The 16,608-nt window shown below is 43.2% G+C and overlaps 1 protein-coding gene across 1 annotated transcript in view; it reads left to right on the top strand.

The window, feature by feature from the left end:
• The window catches only part of gfra2b (GDNF family receptor alpha 2b), a 52,147-nt gene that overhangs the window by 22,961 nt on the left and 12,578 nt on the right, over positions 1–16,608 (top strand). The window contains exons 4-5 of the mRNA XM_008324426.3: positions 8,253–8,452; positions 8,726–8,913. Coding sequence (XP_008322648.1) covers positions 8,253–8,452; positions 8,726–8,913 — 388 coding nt within the window. The remainder of the gene's footprint in view (positions 1–8,252; positions 8,453–8,725; positions 8,914–16,608) is intronic.

Genomic DNA, 16,608 nt, shown 5'->3' with positions numbered 1-16,608 from the left:
GTGTGTGTGTGTGTGTGTTTGTCTGTGAATATACAATATATAGGTCCATGTGTGAATGTGTGTGTGTTCACTCGGTCATTTTATTGTCCCAGGAGTCATTGTCAGTGATGATGTCAAACAGTCACCGGACAGTGTCCAGAGTCAGCGGTCAGTCTCAGCAGGTCTCTGTTAAATGTCCCTGAGTAACTTAGAATAAAATAATGATGGTGAAGGTTTACGCCACAACATTCTCCTGGACAGTTTCTTTCATTCTTCCCAGGCTGACCTTTTAAGAACCTTTTGTGGCTGAAAACACATTTTCACGGCTTCGTTTTCTGCCTTCTGCAGCGGCAGACTTTACATATTTTTTTCGTACTGTCCTCATTTTTTCGTACTTGTGCCAGAGGTGAAGATCTAGTTCTCTAAAGCTTTGTCCATTGTTAGGAGACTTCTCTGAACAGTCTCTGAAAAATGAGTCACAAGTTGGATACGAGTTGAAACAACCTACTGTCAGAGACATTTGTAAGCTTTACCGTACGATGTGAAGTTCCAGCGTCAAGGGAGGAGAGGAAAGAGAACAGAGAGAGAGGCAAATAAAAAGAAACACTGATGTAAATGTGAGATTATATGGGATTAGCTATGCGATTAGCTCTGGGATTAACAGGATAAGTCTGGTCTAGCGTACAGTAAGTGCACGTGTTTGGGTTGTTTTTTTTCTTCAAAACAGAATAAAAGTCGACGTCAATAAACCAGATCAGGTAACATCCAATCAGATTTGACAAGACGTTGTTTCTTAACCTTGTTTGACCCGTGGCACATACTTATATCCTGATGATCAGGTAACATCCAATCAGATTTGACCAGACAGCAGTGTTTCCCAACCTTGTTTGAGCCGTGGCACATACTTATATCCTGACGGAAAAACCCCGCGACACCAAACAAAACTCTCACAAAAAGGTTGTGTAAGGAAGTATAATAACATTCTAGTTTGAATTGACTAAAAATGTATTCCTGTTTAGTTGAAGACAACACTGATATACTGGCAGGAATTGAAGAAAGACACTCACCAAACACCTTCTTCAACAGCTCGTATGATCTTTCTTTAGGCTTTAATAAACATCTGCTGCCACCTAGAGGAAGAGAATTTAATTACTCTGCCTGTCACACATTGACGAAAGAAAGAAACATTATTTGCAATAAATAAATAGTAGTTTTGGAATCGAGTGTCATTGGATTATTTTTCGTTACTGTGTACTCAACTATACAATACTGAACGACATAATCTACAAGATTGAGTACATTTGAGTATTTGAGATTAAAGATAAGATTTATTCAAATTAAAGTATATTATATGAGGATTAAAGAGACTAGACAAGGCTGGATTAGACAGAACCAGATTGGAGTACACACTATAAAACAATATTATAGCATATGATATTAGATTAGAGTGTATAATCTATATTGGGCTAGGATATAATAGATTAGATTAGATCAGTTAATGTACATGGTATCCATATGTGGGATTAGAGCAGATTAAAGGTTGTACAAATGCATCTGATGAGTGCTGATGTAGAAGAAGGAGGAGAGAGAGAGAGGAGCTCCCAACACACTGTTCACTGTTCACACTTTTTGATCAGGATTATGTTGGTCCGTCTGCTGGCTCCAGAGAGCTGCAGCGGCTGCTTCTCCACAGCGGGACGCTGATATTCTACTGTTAGGTCTGGTAGAGGAGGTGGCGTGGTTGAGTGCAGCTGCAGGTGTTGGCCTTCTCCTCTTTCAGAGAGCTTGCTACAACATTGCTATGGATGCTAACGCTACATTTAGCCTCAAACACTGGGAAATAACGATGCATTTTGGAGTGGAGTGGAATTTTTTTTTCGGTAATGTATGGTTCCGAGGAGTCTTGAAATCAATGACAGTGTGTGTGTGTGTGTGTGTGTGTTTGTGTTTGTGCAGGTGTGTGTACGAGCGTGTTCTTCTTCACGTCTTGGCTCCTTCTTTTCATTTCCTGGCCTTCCTCCTCTGACTCCCCGCTCCCTCTCCTGCGCCCCACTTCCTTCTCACAGTTCTACGTTTGACCTTGTTAGCTCAGGTCTCATCCGTCTGTGTACACTGTGTGTGTTTTCTTTTGTGTGTGTTTTTGTGTAGTGTACTCAATGGTGAAGAAATACTGAACCACAAATCGCTTTAATAAAACATCATGTGCCTCTGTGTGTGTGTGCGCGCGCGCGCGTGTGTATGTGTCCGTGTGTTTACCCCAGGGCGGAGCTTTGTGTGTTAGACAGAGATAACAGGACAACCCAGGGCAGTCCTCTAATTGGCCCCGCTCTCTTGCCCCGGATACTTGCTCTCTTTCTCTCACAAGATATATCTGTTCTCTTTTAAACCTCCTCTTCTCCTCACCCTCCTCCTCCTCACCCTCCTCCTGCGCCTCATCTGCTGTAAGGTGATGTGAGCCCGGCCATGTATTGAAAGAGGGTCAATGTGGATGTTTCAGACCAGTGACATTGATCTAAGACAGTCATGTTGGAGTCGGAGCTTCCTCTAATGGTTGTGCTGTGTGACTGGAGTCCTAATGCTTTGAGGTGGAAGCTGATGTTTTATAATGAGCAGCTTCCCTCCGTCTGTATGTGTGTGTGTGTGTGTGTGTCTGAAGACCGCATATGCATCAGTTAGATTGAACAAATTGTGACGGCGAAGTCCTAACATTTTCTTTTTTATTTTGCCAAATCAAGACGAACAAAATCCTAAAAATGTATCCAAACCCCAGGCGGAACAAAAATACAAGTGGCTCTCTTTCATGAGCTGGTGAAGTAGACCAACAACTAATGATATGTGCTGCTGCTTCCTTCAGAAAAAGGCCGCTTATACTGCAACTAAGGACAAACACGGGCTACGTTCTCCAAAAAAGGGCCAACAAAGGCTCTCTGACTCCCCGAGGAAATGCAGTCCACGCTGCAGACGAAGGCCAACAAAGGCTGCTGACATCAGAAAACTCTGTCTATAAGCACGCTATAAGCTCCTGATAAAGAGCCAAAGGAGCTGTTCTCTTCAGAGGTAGTCTACACAGCAGTTTAAATTCAACAATGGGCTCCTCCACAATATAGACGACAAAAAAGACTAGCAAAGGGGTTAGTTTTCCTCCAGGAAAACTGGACTGCTCAGATCTGGGTAGGTAACTGGAATGGTCTAGGTTCCTTGAAGACGTTTCACTTCTTGTTCACGCGAAGGTTGACAAAAGCTGCCTTGTTCATACAGTTTCTCCCTGTGAACTGGGACGTAGCTACAACTGCGCTGTTTAATTATCTGACCTTTATCTGCTGACATCTGAAAGAGTTCGTTATTTAATGAGTAACTATTTTTTGACTCAAAACTCCCTAGTAGCAACTGATGATAAATTATGCAAAGGTAGTACCACTAGGTGGCAGTAGTGCAAATAATTGCTCAGTGTCAAATGTCACTGTTGTTTTAAGCAGACACCAGAGCCCTCATTAGCTACAGCACTCCTGTTATAGACACCAAAGCTAACATTAGCTACAACAGTCCTGGTACAGACACCAGAGCTAACATTAGCTACAACAGTCCTCGTACAGACACCAGAGCTAACGTTAGCTACAGAACACCTGCGCGTGCATTCACCTGATTTGTTGACTAACATAAATTTGAGTTGAGAAAACATCACTCATTGAGTAAATATAAAGCAGTTTGAATAAAATCCAATCATCCAGATGAATAAATGACATTCATTGATCGTCATAATAAACTCAGTCGTCTCATTTTCAGATTATACTCTGGTTGAATTCAGCTCATAATGAACCTGCTGCTGTAGTTATTCTATAGAAAGACAAACAGCTGCACGGCCACAAGCTAAGACTGATTCCATCTTTCCTGAAAATCAATATGTCTGATGTGGCAGTTGGTGTAGCAGCTTCCGCTGAGACCAAACTCATTCGTTTATCCACAGCCATCAAATAAAATTCCTACGAGACTCGTCTTCCAGACCTGGACGGCCGAGAACCGGCAGCGATTCATTTTACGGGCCGGAGAGAACGTGTTTTTTTTTTTTGGTTTTTTTTCCGTGTGCTCTCGTCAGATGTTGTGCATAATAAGTCCAGGACAAACCTCAGTGGGACGGAGACGGCTTCATTTAGACATGGACGCTGAACACACTCTCTGTTGGACTGTTGTACTTCACTGCTCGCTCGCTCGCTCGCTCCGCTGGGCGTGGTGGAGGAGCATCAGCGTCCCATCTACGGGGAAAAGAACGACTCATTTACTGGGGGTTGAACAGCAATAAAATCAGGCTAACTACTCAAGGAGACGTCTGAGGATTTCTGGAGACTAGTCGACTGTGGTACTGACACAGAGGGGGTCCAAAGCAATACTGTGTCAATTAGGTCCACCTTTACCTTTATGTACATACTGTGGCTGTCAACGGATTCATCTCTTGATTAATCACGATTCATTTAATTATTTAAACCAAGTCCTACAGAGAAAATCATAATTTTTTCAGCTGTTGTAAAACTGAGAAAAAGGCTGAGAGAAACCTTCAGACATGAACTCGCATCCTGGTACAGACACCAGAGCTAACATTAGCTACAACAGTCCTCGTACAGACACCAGAGCTAACGTTAGCTACAGAACACCTGCGCGTGCATTCACCTGATTTGTTGACTAACATAAATTTGAGTTGAGAAAACATCACTCATTGAGTAAATATAAAGCAGTTTGAATAAAATCCAATCATCCAGATGAATAAATGACATTCATTGATCGTCATAATAAACTCAGTCGTCTCATTTTCAGATTATACTCTGGTTGAATTCAGCTCATAATGAACCTGCTGCTGTAGTTATTCTATAGAAAGACAAACAGCTGCACGGCCACAAGCTAAGACTGATTCCATCTTTCCTGAAAATCAATATGTCTGATGTGGCAGTTGGTGTAGCAGCTTCCGCTGAGACCAAACTCATTCGTTTATCCACAGCCATCAAATAAAATTCCTACGAGACTCGTCTTCCAGACCTGGACGGCCGAGAACCGGCAGCGATTCATTTTACGGGCCGGAGAGAACGTGTTTTTTTTTTTTGGTTTTTTTTCGTGTGCTCTCGTCAGATGTTGTGCATAATAAGTCCAGGACAAACCTCAGTGGGACGGAGACGGCTTCATTTAGACATGGACGCTGAACACACTCTCTGTTGGACTGTCCTACTTCACTGCTCGCTCGCTCGCTCGCTCCGCTGGGCGTGGTGGAGGAGCATCAGCGTCCCATCTACGGGGAAAAGAACGACTCATTTACTGGGGGTTGAACAGCAATAAAATCAGGCTAACTACTCAAGGAGACGTCTGAGGATTTCTGGAGACTAGTCGACTGTGGTACTGACACAGAGGGGGTCCAAAGCAATACTGTGTCAATTAGGTCCACCTTTACCTTTATGTACATACTGTGGCTGTCAACGGATTCATCTCTTGATTAATCACGATTCATTTAATTATTTAAACCAAGTCCTACAGAGAAAATCATAATTTTTTCAGCTGTTGTAAAACTGAGAAAAAGGCTGAGAGAAACCTTCAGACATGAACTCGCACAGGATTTTGCCGAAAATGTACCTACATTTTCGGCAAAATCCTCCAGACTGAAAAAGAGTTAGCTGTAGGTGGAAACAACCCTAAAAATGTGTGTTTCAGTGGGACATCTCAGCACACACCTCCGCACGACTCCCAATCAAATCCTTACTTCTCTTCCCACTAAATCTCAGTTTGTACATTTGGGTTTGGATATTTTTATAAGACAATTTTATAGCCACAATAAGCAGATTTTACTTTTCTCAATAGTGTGCAAGAGCGCAAACCACATTTTCCAGTCAGAATTACACTGTAGTCTTGATGGGAGCAGTGATTCCTGGTTATCGATACAGAGCTACTCACATGAGTGTCAGTTACTCAAAACATATCAACGCTAATTAATAAATGAAAGACGTACGTGTGTCACATACAGGCTTTTGTCTGTCACGTGAGCACTGACCAGAAGAGGGCAGCGACTCCTGGTGTCAAGTTGACATTTTCGTCCTTTAATGTTAGCAATTAAACAAATTAAGATACATTGTGTACAAATGAACTGCGATAATTTGTTATGACTATGTTATGAAAACAAAATTATCGATATTGGAAAAAAAAGCGCCAAAAAAGTCATCGGTATTGTACTGAAAAATCCTTGTATTGTCCATCAGTACTGAGTGGTCAATAATCCAATATCTATGACAAATTGTGCTAACCACTGAAGCAGGAAGAAAAGACAAAGGAGATTATTTACACTTCACAAAGTGTGAATAGAATTAGATGAGTTCTTAGTATTGCAGATAAATGTGTGTTTAATCCCAGTAACTATTAAGAAAACGTAAGGATGAGGCCATGGAAGAAATGGAAAGTACCGCTGGCATCAGTGTCCAGTTGGTCCATTCATGATTGGTTGACATTAGAGTCATTATTAATCTTAAATGAAGGATGTCCACTCTTTTCTGGGGCTTTCTGGAACAAATACAGGAGGTTCTCTGTTCATGACGTCCGTGATCTACGGCATTTTGTGTTTACTACACTATCTGACCATGAACCTAATAAGAAAATCTTGCTCCATCATTCCGAGGTACGGCAATTAGTTAGCAAGCGGAGTGGAAGAATACGTCGTCACACTGGACTACACAGGGAATAATCTCTTGTTTACATTCCCTGTTGTTCACCATACATTGAATCATGATACATTCGCTTTCTTTCATTTGCGTTGGTTTTTGGAAACTTTTTGGCTGTCATGGTGACACAGCACATCACTGTCCACAACCAACTGTGACCTCTGCTTTAACCCATCACCAAAGTGAACAGTGGGCAGCTCAGTGTGAGGGGACGGTGTCATGCTCTGAGCTGATGGACTCGAACCTCAAACCTTCTGGAGCCAAGTCTGCTTCCTTAACCACCACTGCCCCATCTATCCCACATCTTACATCTATTTCTATTTCTTTAAAAAATAAAAAAAAATCTCTTCTTTTTCTCATGCGTCACTTTTGACCTCCAGGTTTTTGCTGAGACTGTGCTTCTGTCTCTCTGGCTGATTCTAGGTCAGTTTTTTTCATCCAGTGGAAAAGTCTTGATAGACTCACTCCAACTGTGTCACGGAAAAAAGTACAGGTTTAAATATTTTACATCTACAGGGTTGCTGCAGTGTCAGACTGTAGCCGCGCCGTGTTGTTTCTTTTGCAGTCGACCTTACAGCTGCTCCGACACGCACTCGCGGTGAGTGTTTTAATTAGAGCTGACGCCACAGATGGAGGCGTCGACAGCTCACAGCAGCCATTTTTTTTCTGTCACCTCGCTCCATCTCTCACATTCAGTGAACCTGACCCTGACATCATCGCAGTTCGAGGTTGTTAGTTTTTTCTTTTTTTCCCTCCATCACGGCAAACTTTATGTTACAGCTCCAGTCAAAACTGTGTTCAGCAATTTAACAAATTGAGGTCACATCTCACACCTGTGTGAGTGTGTGTTCACACTGTGTTCACGTCGCGGCGGACAACACTAAGTGGTCACTGTCAGAACAGGGAAATATAAAGAGTTCCATCTTTTACTACGGGCTCGCCACAAACTATTTTTATCATCTAGTTTAAAGACCGCCTGTTTTATCACGCTGCATTCAAACCAGACGTGTAGCTGACGTTGGTTGGGCAGACGGTCACTCCTCTGAACCAAATCCCACAGAGAAAATCACTACTTTTATTGATTAAATTAGTCATTTTGGTGTTAAGGAGTATCGGTCCTTTGTCGTCAAACTTTTGAATAAATCAGCTTTGAACGAGCCAGAGCAGGCGTAGGTAAAGTTTTAGTGGGCAAATGCTCTTAGACTATTCTACGCCATCTATTGGGGAAATGCCAGCATTGCAGGGAAAAGGTAGAAGTTTAATGATAATATAAATTAATAACATAATTTGGACACGTTTGGCGGACCGGATTAAATAGCCAGACGGGCTGCTTCAGGCCTCCGGGCCACATAATTTGGACAAGTTTGGCGGGCCGCCAGTTGGGCCGCTTTTGGCCTCCGGGCCGTAGTTTGTTTAATCATGGATATTATATGACAGACATGTTTGTGTCTGTGTCTATTATATGACAGACATGTTTGTGTCTGTTTCAGTTTTTTTTTTTTTATCGTTTTACCAAGAAAATCTAAGTTTTTTTTTTTTTTATCATTTTACCAAGAAAATCTATTTTGATCTCATACACATTTTCAGACTCGTCCTTGTTGAAGATGAGCTCCTGCTCTGAAGCAGGAAAACCCTGCAATCCCTGCCTGGACGCAGCCAAGGCGTGCAACCTCAACGAGACGTGCAAGCGACTGAAATCAGCCTACACCGCCATCTGCAGCAAGGCCACGCCCCCACAGCTGTCTCTGCCCAATCAGGAGCCATGCAGCAAAAAGCGGTGTCAGAAGGTGGGGAAATAACATTTTTTTTTTTTTTTTTTTTACTTTTAAATAGAAAGTTTTAATAATTAACCAGTAGTTTTTTCAAAAATTTTATCGTATCAGCTACTTTTTTTTTTTTACTTTTTTTGTAATTAACTTTATCTTTGCTTTGTCTAACTTTTGGCTAACCAGGAAATGTTTTCGCTAAAAAATGTCATGAAATCGTTTGCTCAATAAGGAGGTTCGGAAACACCGTGTCCCCTCTTGTTTTGAAAACCAGATTTGTTTTTGGTTTTTCAGGCGCTGCGGCAGTTTTTCGAGCGAGTGCCGTGGGAGCTGAGTTACCCGCTGCTGTTCTGCTCCTGCCCTGACCAGGCATGCGCTGAGCGACGCCGTCGGACGATCATCCCGTCCTGCTCTTACCAGGAGAGGCACAAACCCTCCTGCCTCGAGCTGCGGCAAATTTGTCGCTCCGACGCCCTCTGCAGGTGAGCGCTGGTGCCAATCAAGTACCTGCTGTTTTTTTTACAGAGCTTTTCTTTTCACTGTGTCACTCAGAGATTGGTGTGGAACTGATTATAACGCAGCATGAAGAGGGAGTAATCAGTGAAATCAGTCTTTACCAACTTGGTTGTTAAAGACTGGGTTTAAAGGTAAGAAGAAGTGGAGGAAAAGCACACTTCAGTTTGATGGTAGCCATCGAACACTGAAGTTGAACATCTCAAGTTGGAGGTTTCGCATGGAACGCACCTTGGGTTTGACTCAGCTGTCGGCTGTTACCATGGCGATGGCCCTGAGCAATAAATACATGTAGTGTTCAAAGCGGCAACGAGCTTTTGTTTCACATACAGCCTGTCACAGACAACTGTTTGTCTTTGTATGTCATCTGCATAATAATCAGAGGTGGAAAAACATACTGAAAACAAGTAACTAAGTAAAAGTATCTTTACATTGCTTTAATTTTACTCAAGTAAAAGTACCCACATAAGAATCTACTTGAGTAAAAGTAAATATTTACTTAATTCAAGTAAGTTACTTAGTTACTTTAAATCATCATTACTTTATTATTTATTTTATTTAATGTTTATTATTAGAACTATTGATGCAAAAAATATAAAGTCCCATAAGTACAAGACCAGTTGTATATCCAATCTGCAACTACTTTTCAACAATTCAAATACAATGTTGGGTGCTGTTTAACTTCCTGGCTGCAACATGAACAGCTGTTTAACTTCCTGGCTGCAACATGAGGCCCCTCCCTCTATATCGAACACCATCATGATATCCTTTTATCACTTCAACGTCACATTTAGTGCCTGCAAAGTTTGCGTGAACAACGTAGCTGTAATTCTGATGACTGTCATCACTGTCCACCCAAAGCTCATAGTCGAAGCTACAACAACCAGGAGCTGGTCTGTTATAGAGGAATGAAGATGATTTCATTAGAGATCCAGTGCAATTAAAATCATGCAGTTGTAGTATTTCTGACTGTGCTCCGGTACTGTTCTACTGCACTGAAACATCAGCTATCAGGATCGATGCTAAGCTAGGCGGCAATAACTGATATCACGAAGGTACATTTTTCTGAACGGAGGAAGGTTTTAACCAAACACTAAACATGATGTTAGGGATACACAGGCAGAAGCACAGATACTCTACTTACTGTCACATCTCACACAGGTTTGATGTGGAAGTTTCAACAAGTTATTGCCTAGTTTACATTTAAAAACAAAGGGCTGGCTGAAATACGGCCAAGGATTTCCTTCGCTCCACGGGAGCTCTCTGATTGGTCAACCTCAGCCTCTATTTGTTGTTCGGCACCAGCCGTCATCTAATGTCAAGATAGAGCCAGTCGCCTAGCCAACGGGAATTCCGCCCACAAAAAGAGGTATCAAACCATATCACCAACAACGGCTCTCAAAACGCCTGCTTTCCAGACTAAACATTTACATTTTGTTAAAATTTGATTTTTCCAGACTAAACATTTACATTTTGTTAAACTTTGTGATTTTTTTTTTCTTTTTCAAAATTACAACTGAAATGAAGAAAATTGACATGACATGACAACGATCCAACTTTAACCTAATGAAAGCTGTAATAGTCAGGACTGACAAGGTTGTGAGCGCCCCCTACTGCTGTGTCAACCATCTTAAACCTCATGATGAATTTAACATATGCTTCTAAATTTCTTACAAGAAAGAACTATTGGAAACCATGACGATTTATCATCACAGGACAGAGTTGTGATGATTTTCTTGAATTCCTATTTTCATATTCAGCATTTAAAAAATGCATTTTTAGATTTGATTATGAGAGTGAGAGAGTGAAACATTTTTTTGGGAAACTTTCTCAGTGAACAAAACCCTAAAGACTTAGCTCTTCTATTCATGAAACATTATGAAACATTACAACAATATTCCAAATATATATATTTTTATATTATTTAATATGTTTAATATGGGAAAAAATATGTTTTCCTCAGAATCTTGTGTAGCAAATATGATACAAATGTTCTATATATAGGGTTAAGATCATTAGCTCACATCAACACTGCTCTTTTGTCGGGTAACCTTTTGTTGCTGGGGTGATTTTAAAGAAAAGATGGAGGAGAAAGAAAATGACATGATGAAACAAAACATCATGTTGTTTTGTCTAAAACCTACCAACAGAAATGAATCTTGAATTTATTTGAACCCACAGACAACCGACAGGAAATACTACTTTAATGTTTCGTGTGATTACAAATTTGCATAAGAAACTACACAGGCAATTGTAGGTGAGTGGGCATGGATGGAGTCACACCACAGAGCCCACCCTCTACCAATAAACCACCCACACACGCAGGCCAGCTCCACACACGTACATGAATCACGGCCGGTCGGCTGCAGAAAGCCAAGTCGTCTTGCTCTGTTCTTTGCAGCCATTAACCTCAGAGAAAGAGCGCGGCACCATGTAATCACACGGCTCCTGCAGGTCCTCTGGGTTTTTATCGGCCACGCAGGACGCCTCGCAGCCCCTGCTGTGGACCAGACTGCACAAGAAGTGGTTGCTCAGGGAAGGCTGTGAGTGACAGGAAGTGTAATTAAATATGGTCTTTGCCACCAGAAACACAGGAGGAAATCTACAGAGAGCTGAGGTGGATTTGAAGGAAAGGAAAAATACATACTGTATATATAATAGATTGGACGGACGGATGGACGGATGGACAGACAGACGGACGATTGGATGGACGGATGAATAGATAGACAAATGGATGGATGGATGGATAGATAGATAGATAGATGGATGGATGGACGATAGATGGATGGATGGAGGGATAGATGGATGGATGGATGGATGGAGGGATAGATAGATAGATGGACTAGTCAATAACAACATGAGATGTCGGCCAACTTTAGACCTGAGCTGAGTCTTACAGGAGATAACGGCCAAACAACTATTGTCGCCAGTGAGATTAAACGGGATAAACATGAATAAATCTCAGGATATTTTCCCCCCAAATTTGTGCTGGTTAAGCATTAGTGTTTAAAAATAAAAATCCCTGCTATTTCGAAATTGTGGCTGTGCTAATTTTGGTTACTATTTTTAAGTATATTAAAACGACCGAGACATGCATCTCGTATCCAGATTTAGCTGATACAAAGAACCAAGGATTGGTTTATGACCATAACCAGGCCTCAGACACAAACCTATGGAAATATTTTAGGAGACCAACTCCCTTCCCTGAAAGACTGCAGGCGCTGCACACACCTCTTTAACCTCCCCCGACCTCTGTTTGTGTCCACTGCACGTGCTTAAGGCAGCAAAACACTTTCCATTCCATTTGATTCCACGCTCTTGATTTGATCAGAGAACCACAAAGAAGACATTAACCTTGTGTTAAGGAGGTTCTCCAGCACGACCCCGCGCTATAAGGAACAAACGGACGTAGAAACAGGGGCAAACTCTTGGAAAGAGACTGCTGCCGAGCGAGATGGAGCACACCCTTCTTTTTAGTCCACCTTAAAGACTAATACGAGCAAAAAGGAGCTTGAACAAGGCCACCACCAGCCAGTTGGTGCCGAGCGTCTTCCCCAAAGAATTTCTAGATCTCCTGAGACGGCGGGAGACGAGCTGAAGTGTCTTCACTGCTTCCCAGCCGTGAAAAAGTGTTTCGTCCTGCAATCTCTCAGGACGTCTTACCTCTTGCATTACAGGACCATGTATATACGTAGGAAAAGGACTCCATCTGGATCCAAAAGTAAAGTCCTGGATGTAGATGAAAGGACAGATCAGTCAACCACCTGCTTGGTTCCAAAAATAACTCCTAATATATGTTTTTGCAAAAAATAAGGCTGCTCCTTAGATGGTCCACAGCTGTGCTTCTCAATTATTCTAAGGCTGCTCCTTAGATGGTCCACAGCAGTGCTTCTCAATTATTCCCCCCTCCAGGGGACAGAATTTTTTTCACATACCCCCCCGCCCCCAAATTTTAATACTTTTGAGAACCTAATAATATGTATTTTCTTATCTGTACGAACCACTGTATGAGTTGCTGCCACCTAGTGACTGGAGGCTTGTTTATCGTTCGAGCATTACAGCACATATGTCCAGTGGACCATATTCCATTGGATGCCTCTCAAACTTACCCCCCGTTGTCACCCCCTCTGGGGCCCCCCCCGGGGGCCCCCAGGGGGGGCCCGCCCCACTATTTGAGAATTACTGGCTTACAAGAACACCTTAATGTGGAGCTTCTGGGTATTTAACAACTCACAGATACTTCGCAAAAACGTAGTGGGGAAATAGATGCGGCACAAACCGTCCCATCACTTAAATTTGACTACAGTATTTAAATTTTGGAGATATTGTGGCAATAACATGTCACAGGACACAAAAGGTGGTTGAAAATAACAACGCTACATCAGTGTGTTTCAATTTATTGGAACAAATGTGTCGTTTTTGTTCATTGTTAATTATCCATTTTAACCAAAATGACAAAGCAGGATAGGTCGTGCCTACGAGAGGAAACTGTGTGTGATTGACAGCTCAGAGCCATTAATTGAGCCCGGGTCGCATGTGTAGTTCCTTAATTTATTCACCTTAAATCTCCTTTATCTTGTTACGGGTTACTCTGTGGAGATGAAGCCAGATGTAACTGACATTAAGCCAAAAGCAGAGTTACATATGGGACCAGTGGCTGGTACGTGGTATGGCTACAAATACAGGAGATACAACACTTAACCTTCATTCATTCATTCATTCATTCATTCATTCATCTTATACCAATGATCAGTTTCGGGCCATAGGGGGAGCTGGAGTCAATCTCAGCAGTACCTTGGTGAAGGGTCACATTTCCAGCAGTCACACTCAGTTGTCCGTTTCAATACAAACGTTCTTTATGCAGTGCGCTCTTCTTGCCACCGTGGGCCTAACTTAAATCTGGATTTTTTTGATTTCCCCGAGGAAAATGATTTCCCCGGAGAAACCCTCAGCTTGTTTTCATATATTTTCTCTCTGGACCTAAAAGAATCTCAGTTTCAGTCACGTCATGTTTTAACACAACTTTTCCAGACCTGGAATTATGTTCTTGAACTTTCTTACAACCAGACAATTCAATTTCAGTTTTAACTCGTGACATGTTTTGACGATGAGCTCCGGTCTTCCTCAGAAGGCGAAGGCTTGGTCCCCCTGCCAATATTGACACAAAGTCTCCCACTGCCTGGTTCCCTCTGCAGGACACCACAGGTGCGGGTCAATAGAAATGGCCCCTCAATTCGGTTCACGGTGGGGTGACCACACCGTCGCAAAAACAGCAGTGACATGAAGTGGCACTTCGGAGGAAGACGGGGGCGGACGGTCGAACATGTCAGGGTGACTACACCTAGTGGTGTATATTCACTACATATTATTTGCATAAAGGTACCTTCCAGTGGACTCACCACCCGCAGAGAGGTCCAGGGGGGTTGGTACGGTGCAGTGTGATTTGGGTGGAGACTGCTGCCCACGCGAGCCGGTAACAGATAAGTGGATGAAAATGGATGGATGGATGGATATTTGCATAAAACAACATGAACCAAGAGGGATTATTTCCAGGCTTGGGATTGGTTAGGAAGGACAATGACTGTGGCCATTGTGTGACTGGGTTCATCAGGGGCAGAGGTCGTGACCCTCAACCTTCTGCTTGGGAAACATTCCAATCTATCCACTGATTCACTGCCCTCTATGACTGGTAGCAAGGTGTCACATGACCCGAGTTGAGTTGTGCAACTCATATTTCCATTTACTACTGTGTTAGTTTGTGAGCCGCCCACTGCCTTTAGACAAACACACCTGCTCACTGTGACCCTTCAAGACCTTCACTTGCATTCGACCAATCCCGGTGCCTGATGAACTAGTAGCTCTACCATCAGGAAACATCCGTTTGCTGATGACCCCATCAAATGATGCCTCCCCCTCTAATGATTGTGGTATGTATGCAAGCACACACACACGCACGCACGCACGCTGCGGAGCGCCCAGGCGCGGTGAGCTAAACTACTTTTCCAAAGGCAGCGGTGGCGGCCGCAGCAGCTGAGTGGCGTTTTTAAGACGAGGAAGCCAATCTAGCGCCCGCATCGCTCCATTACACGGTCAGTGAGGTGAGGTGGTGGCGTGATGGAAATAGCTACCTTCATTCTGTAGGTCACAGAGGACGGTGGCGGTAATGCAACGCACCCTCTCACTGATTCCACGTCTGCGTATGTGTGTGTGTTCCCGCCTCATCCCATTTCCTGCCAGCTTCTCTAAATGAGTCCGGCTGGTTTACAGCAAAGTGAAGTCATATAACCAGAGGCATGACCGAGGGCGGCGGGGGCGGAGGCAGGGGCAGCGAATCATCAGCTACGCTAATATGTAAATATGCAAATATGCAAATGAGAAGCAGGAGCAGCCCTCAGAGACAGTTAATTAAAGAGAAGAAGAACACAGCTAATCGCACTCGCACTCATATCAAACGCGCGGCACCGTTTACGTCAAACACAAACTTCCTGTGTTGTTTCCTCCAACATCATTACGTCTGAACCCTGGAGGTGAATCACCATTAGACTGAGAGAAACAGAGAGAAACACTCGTCTTTACTAACATTTCTCTATATTCATGGACGGATGTCCCCAAACAGGAGACTGCATTTTACTTCGTAGGACACATTTTGAAATCATTTTGAAGTTGATCTTTAACACTGTTGGAGCCTGAGCTGGGCAAATAATTAGAGACAGTGATGTCATATTGAGCAAAAACAACGACTTAGCTGAGACGGTGCAGACTTCATGGTCTGACTCCTTCCCTCAACGTGTCATCTTCCCTTAAACAACAGGACCTGGGTGTCAGTGTCAGTGTGTGTGTGTTCACTGTGAGTCCGTCTTGGTTGATGATGCTTATGTCTCCAGTCTTGAGTCAACGTAATTGGCAGATTACACAAGTGAATGCTCTAAACACACCCACTCACACACACACACTCACAGCGCCCGGGCCTGTCAAATTAGATAATCTGTGCAGCTGACACACATGACACACACACACACAAACACACCTTACTCTGGAGGCCTCTGTCCCCAATTTGTCTCACAACAGTGTGATTCTACGAGGCAGGTGTTGGTTTTGTCTACACCAGGAGAGGATGAAAGTGAAAGTGTGAAGAGTGAGCGCGACACGGTTGTCATTTCTTGGATGTGATCTTGAGTTCGGGGAGCACGGTTGTTAGAGACAGAGCTGCTGGGCAGGAGGAAGACAGGAAAGACCACTGGGGGGGATTGGTAATGAAGGATGATAGGGGGCGACAGAGTCTAAAGTAATGTTGTTGAAGACCTGCTGTGTGATGTGAAGAGAACAGAAAGACAAAGAAACACCCAGTGGTTCCAGCGGGTCAGTACTGGGAGAGTGTAGCAGAAGTACTTCTACCGTGGTAGAACTGCCACTGATCAGCATCTCTGACCTGGTCACTTCATATGAAGGCCGTTGTGGGGCAGCATCGCAGCTTGGTGGCGCAACTACACAAAACACGACCTTTAACCCCTTAGAATAAGCGAACCAACCATCAGATCCAACTTCCTACACCTGCAGGAAAACAAGCGGTGTAGATGAAGGGCAGTGACAGCTGTCCTGGACGCTGCGTCCACTTCCTGCTGCCATCAGGCTGCAGCTACACCGTAGCCTGAAGGCAAACACCC

Source organism: Cynoglossus semilaevis, chromosome 14 (genome assembly GCF_000523025.1).
Source record: "Cynoglossus semilaevis isolate Cse_v1.0 chromosome 14, Cse_v1.0, whole genome shotgun sequence".
Classification (NCBI taxonomy): domain Eukaryota; kingdom Metazoa; phylum Chordata; class Actinopteri; order Pleuronectiformes; family Cynoglossidae; genus Cynoglossus; species Cynoglossus semilaevis.
Note: the sequence above shows the minus strand (reverse complement) of the source record. Positions and strands in the feature narration are given on the sequence as shown.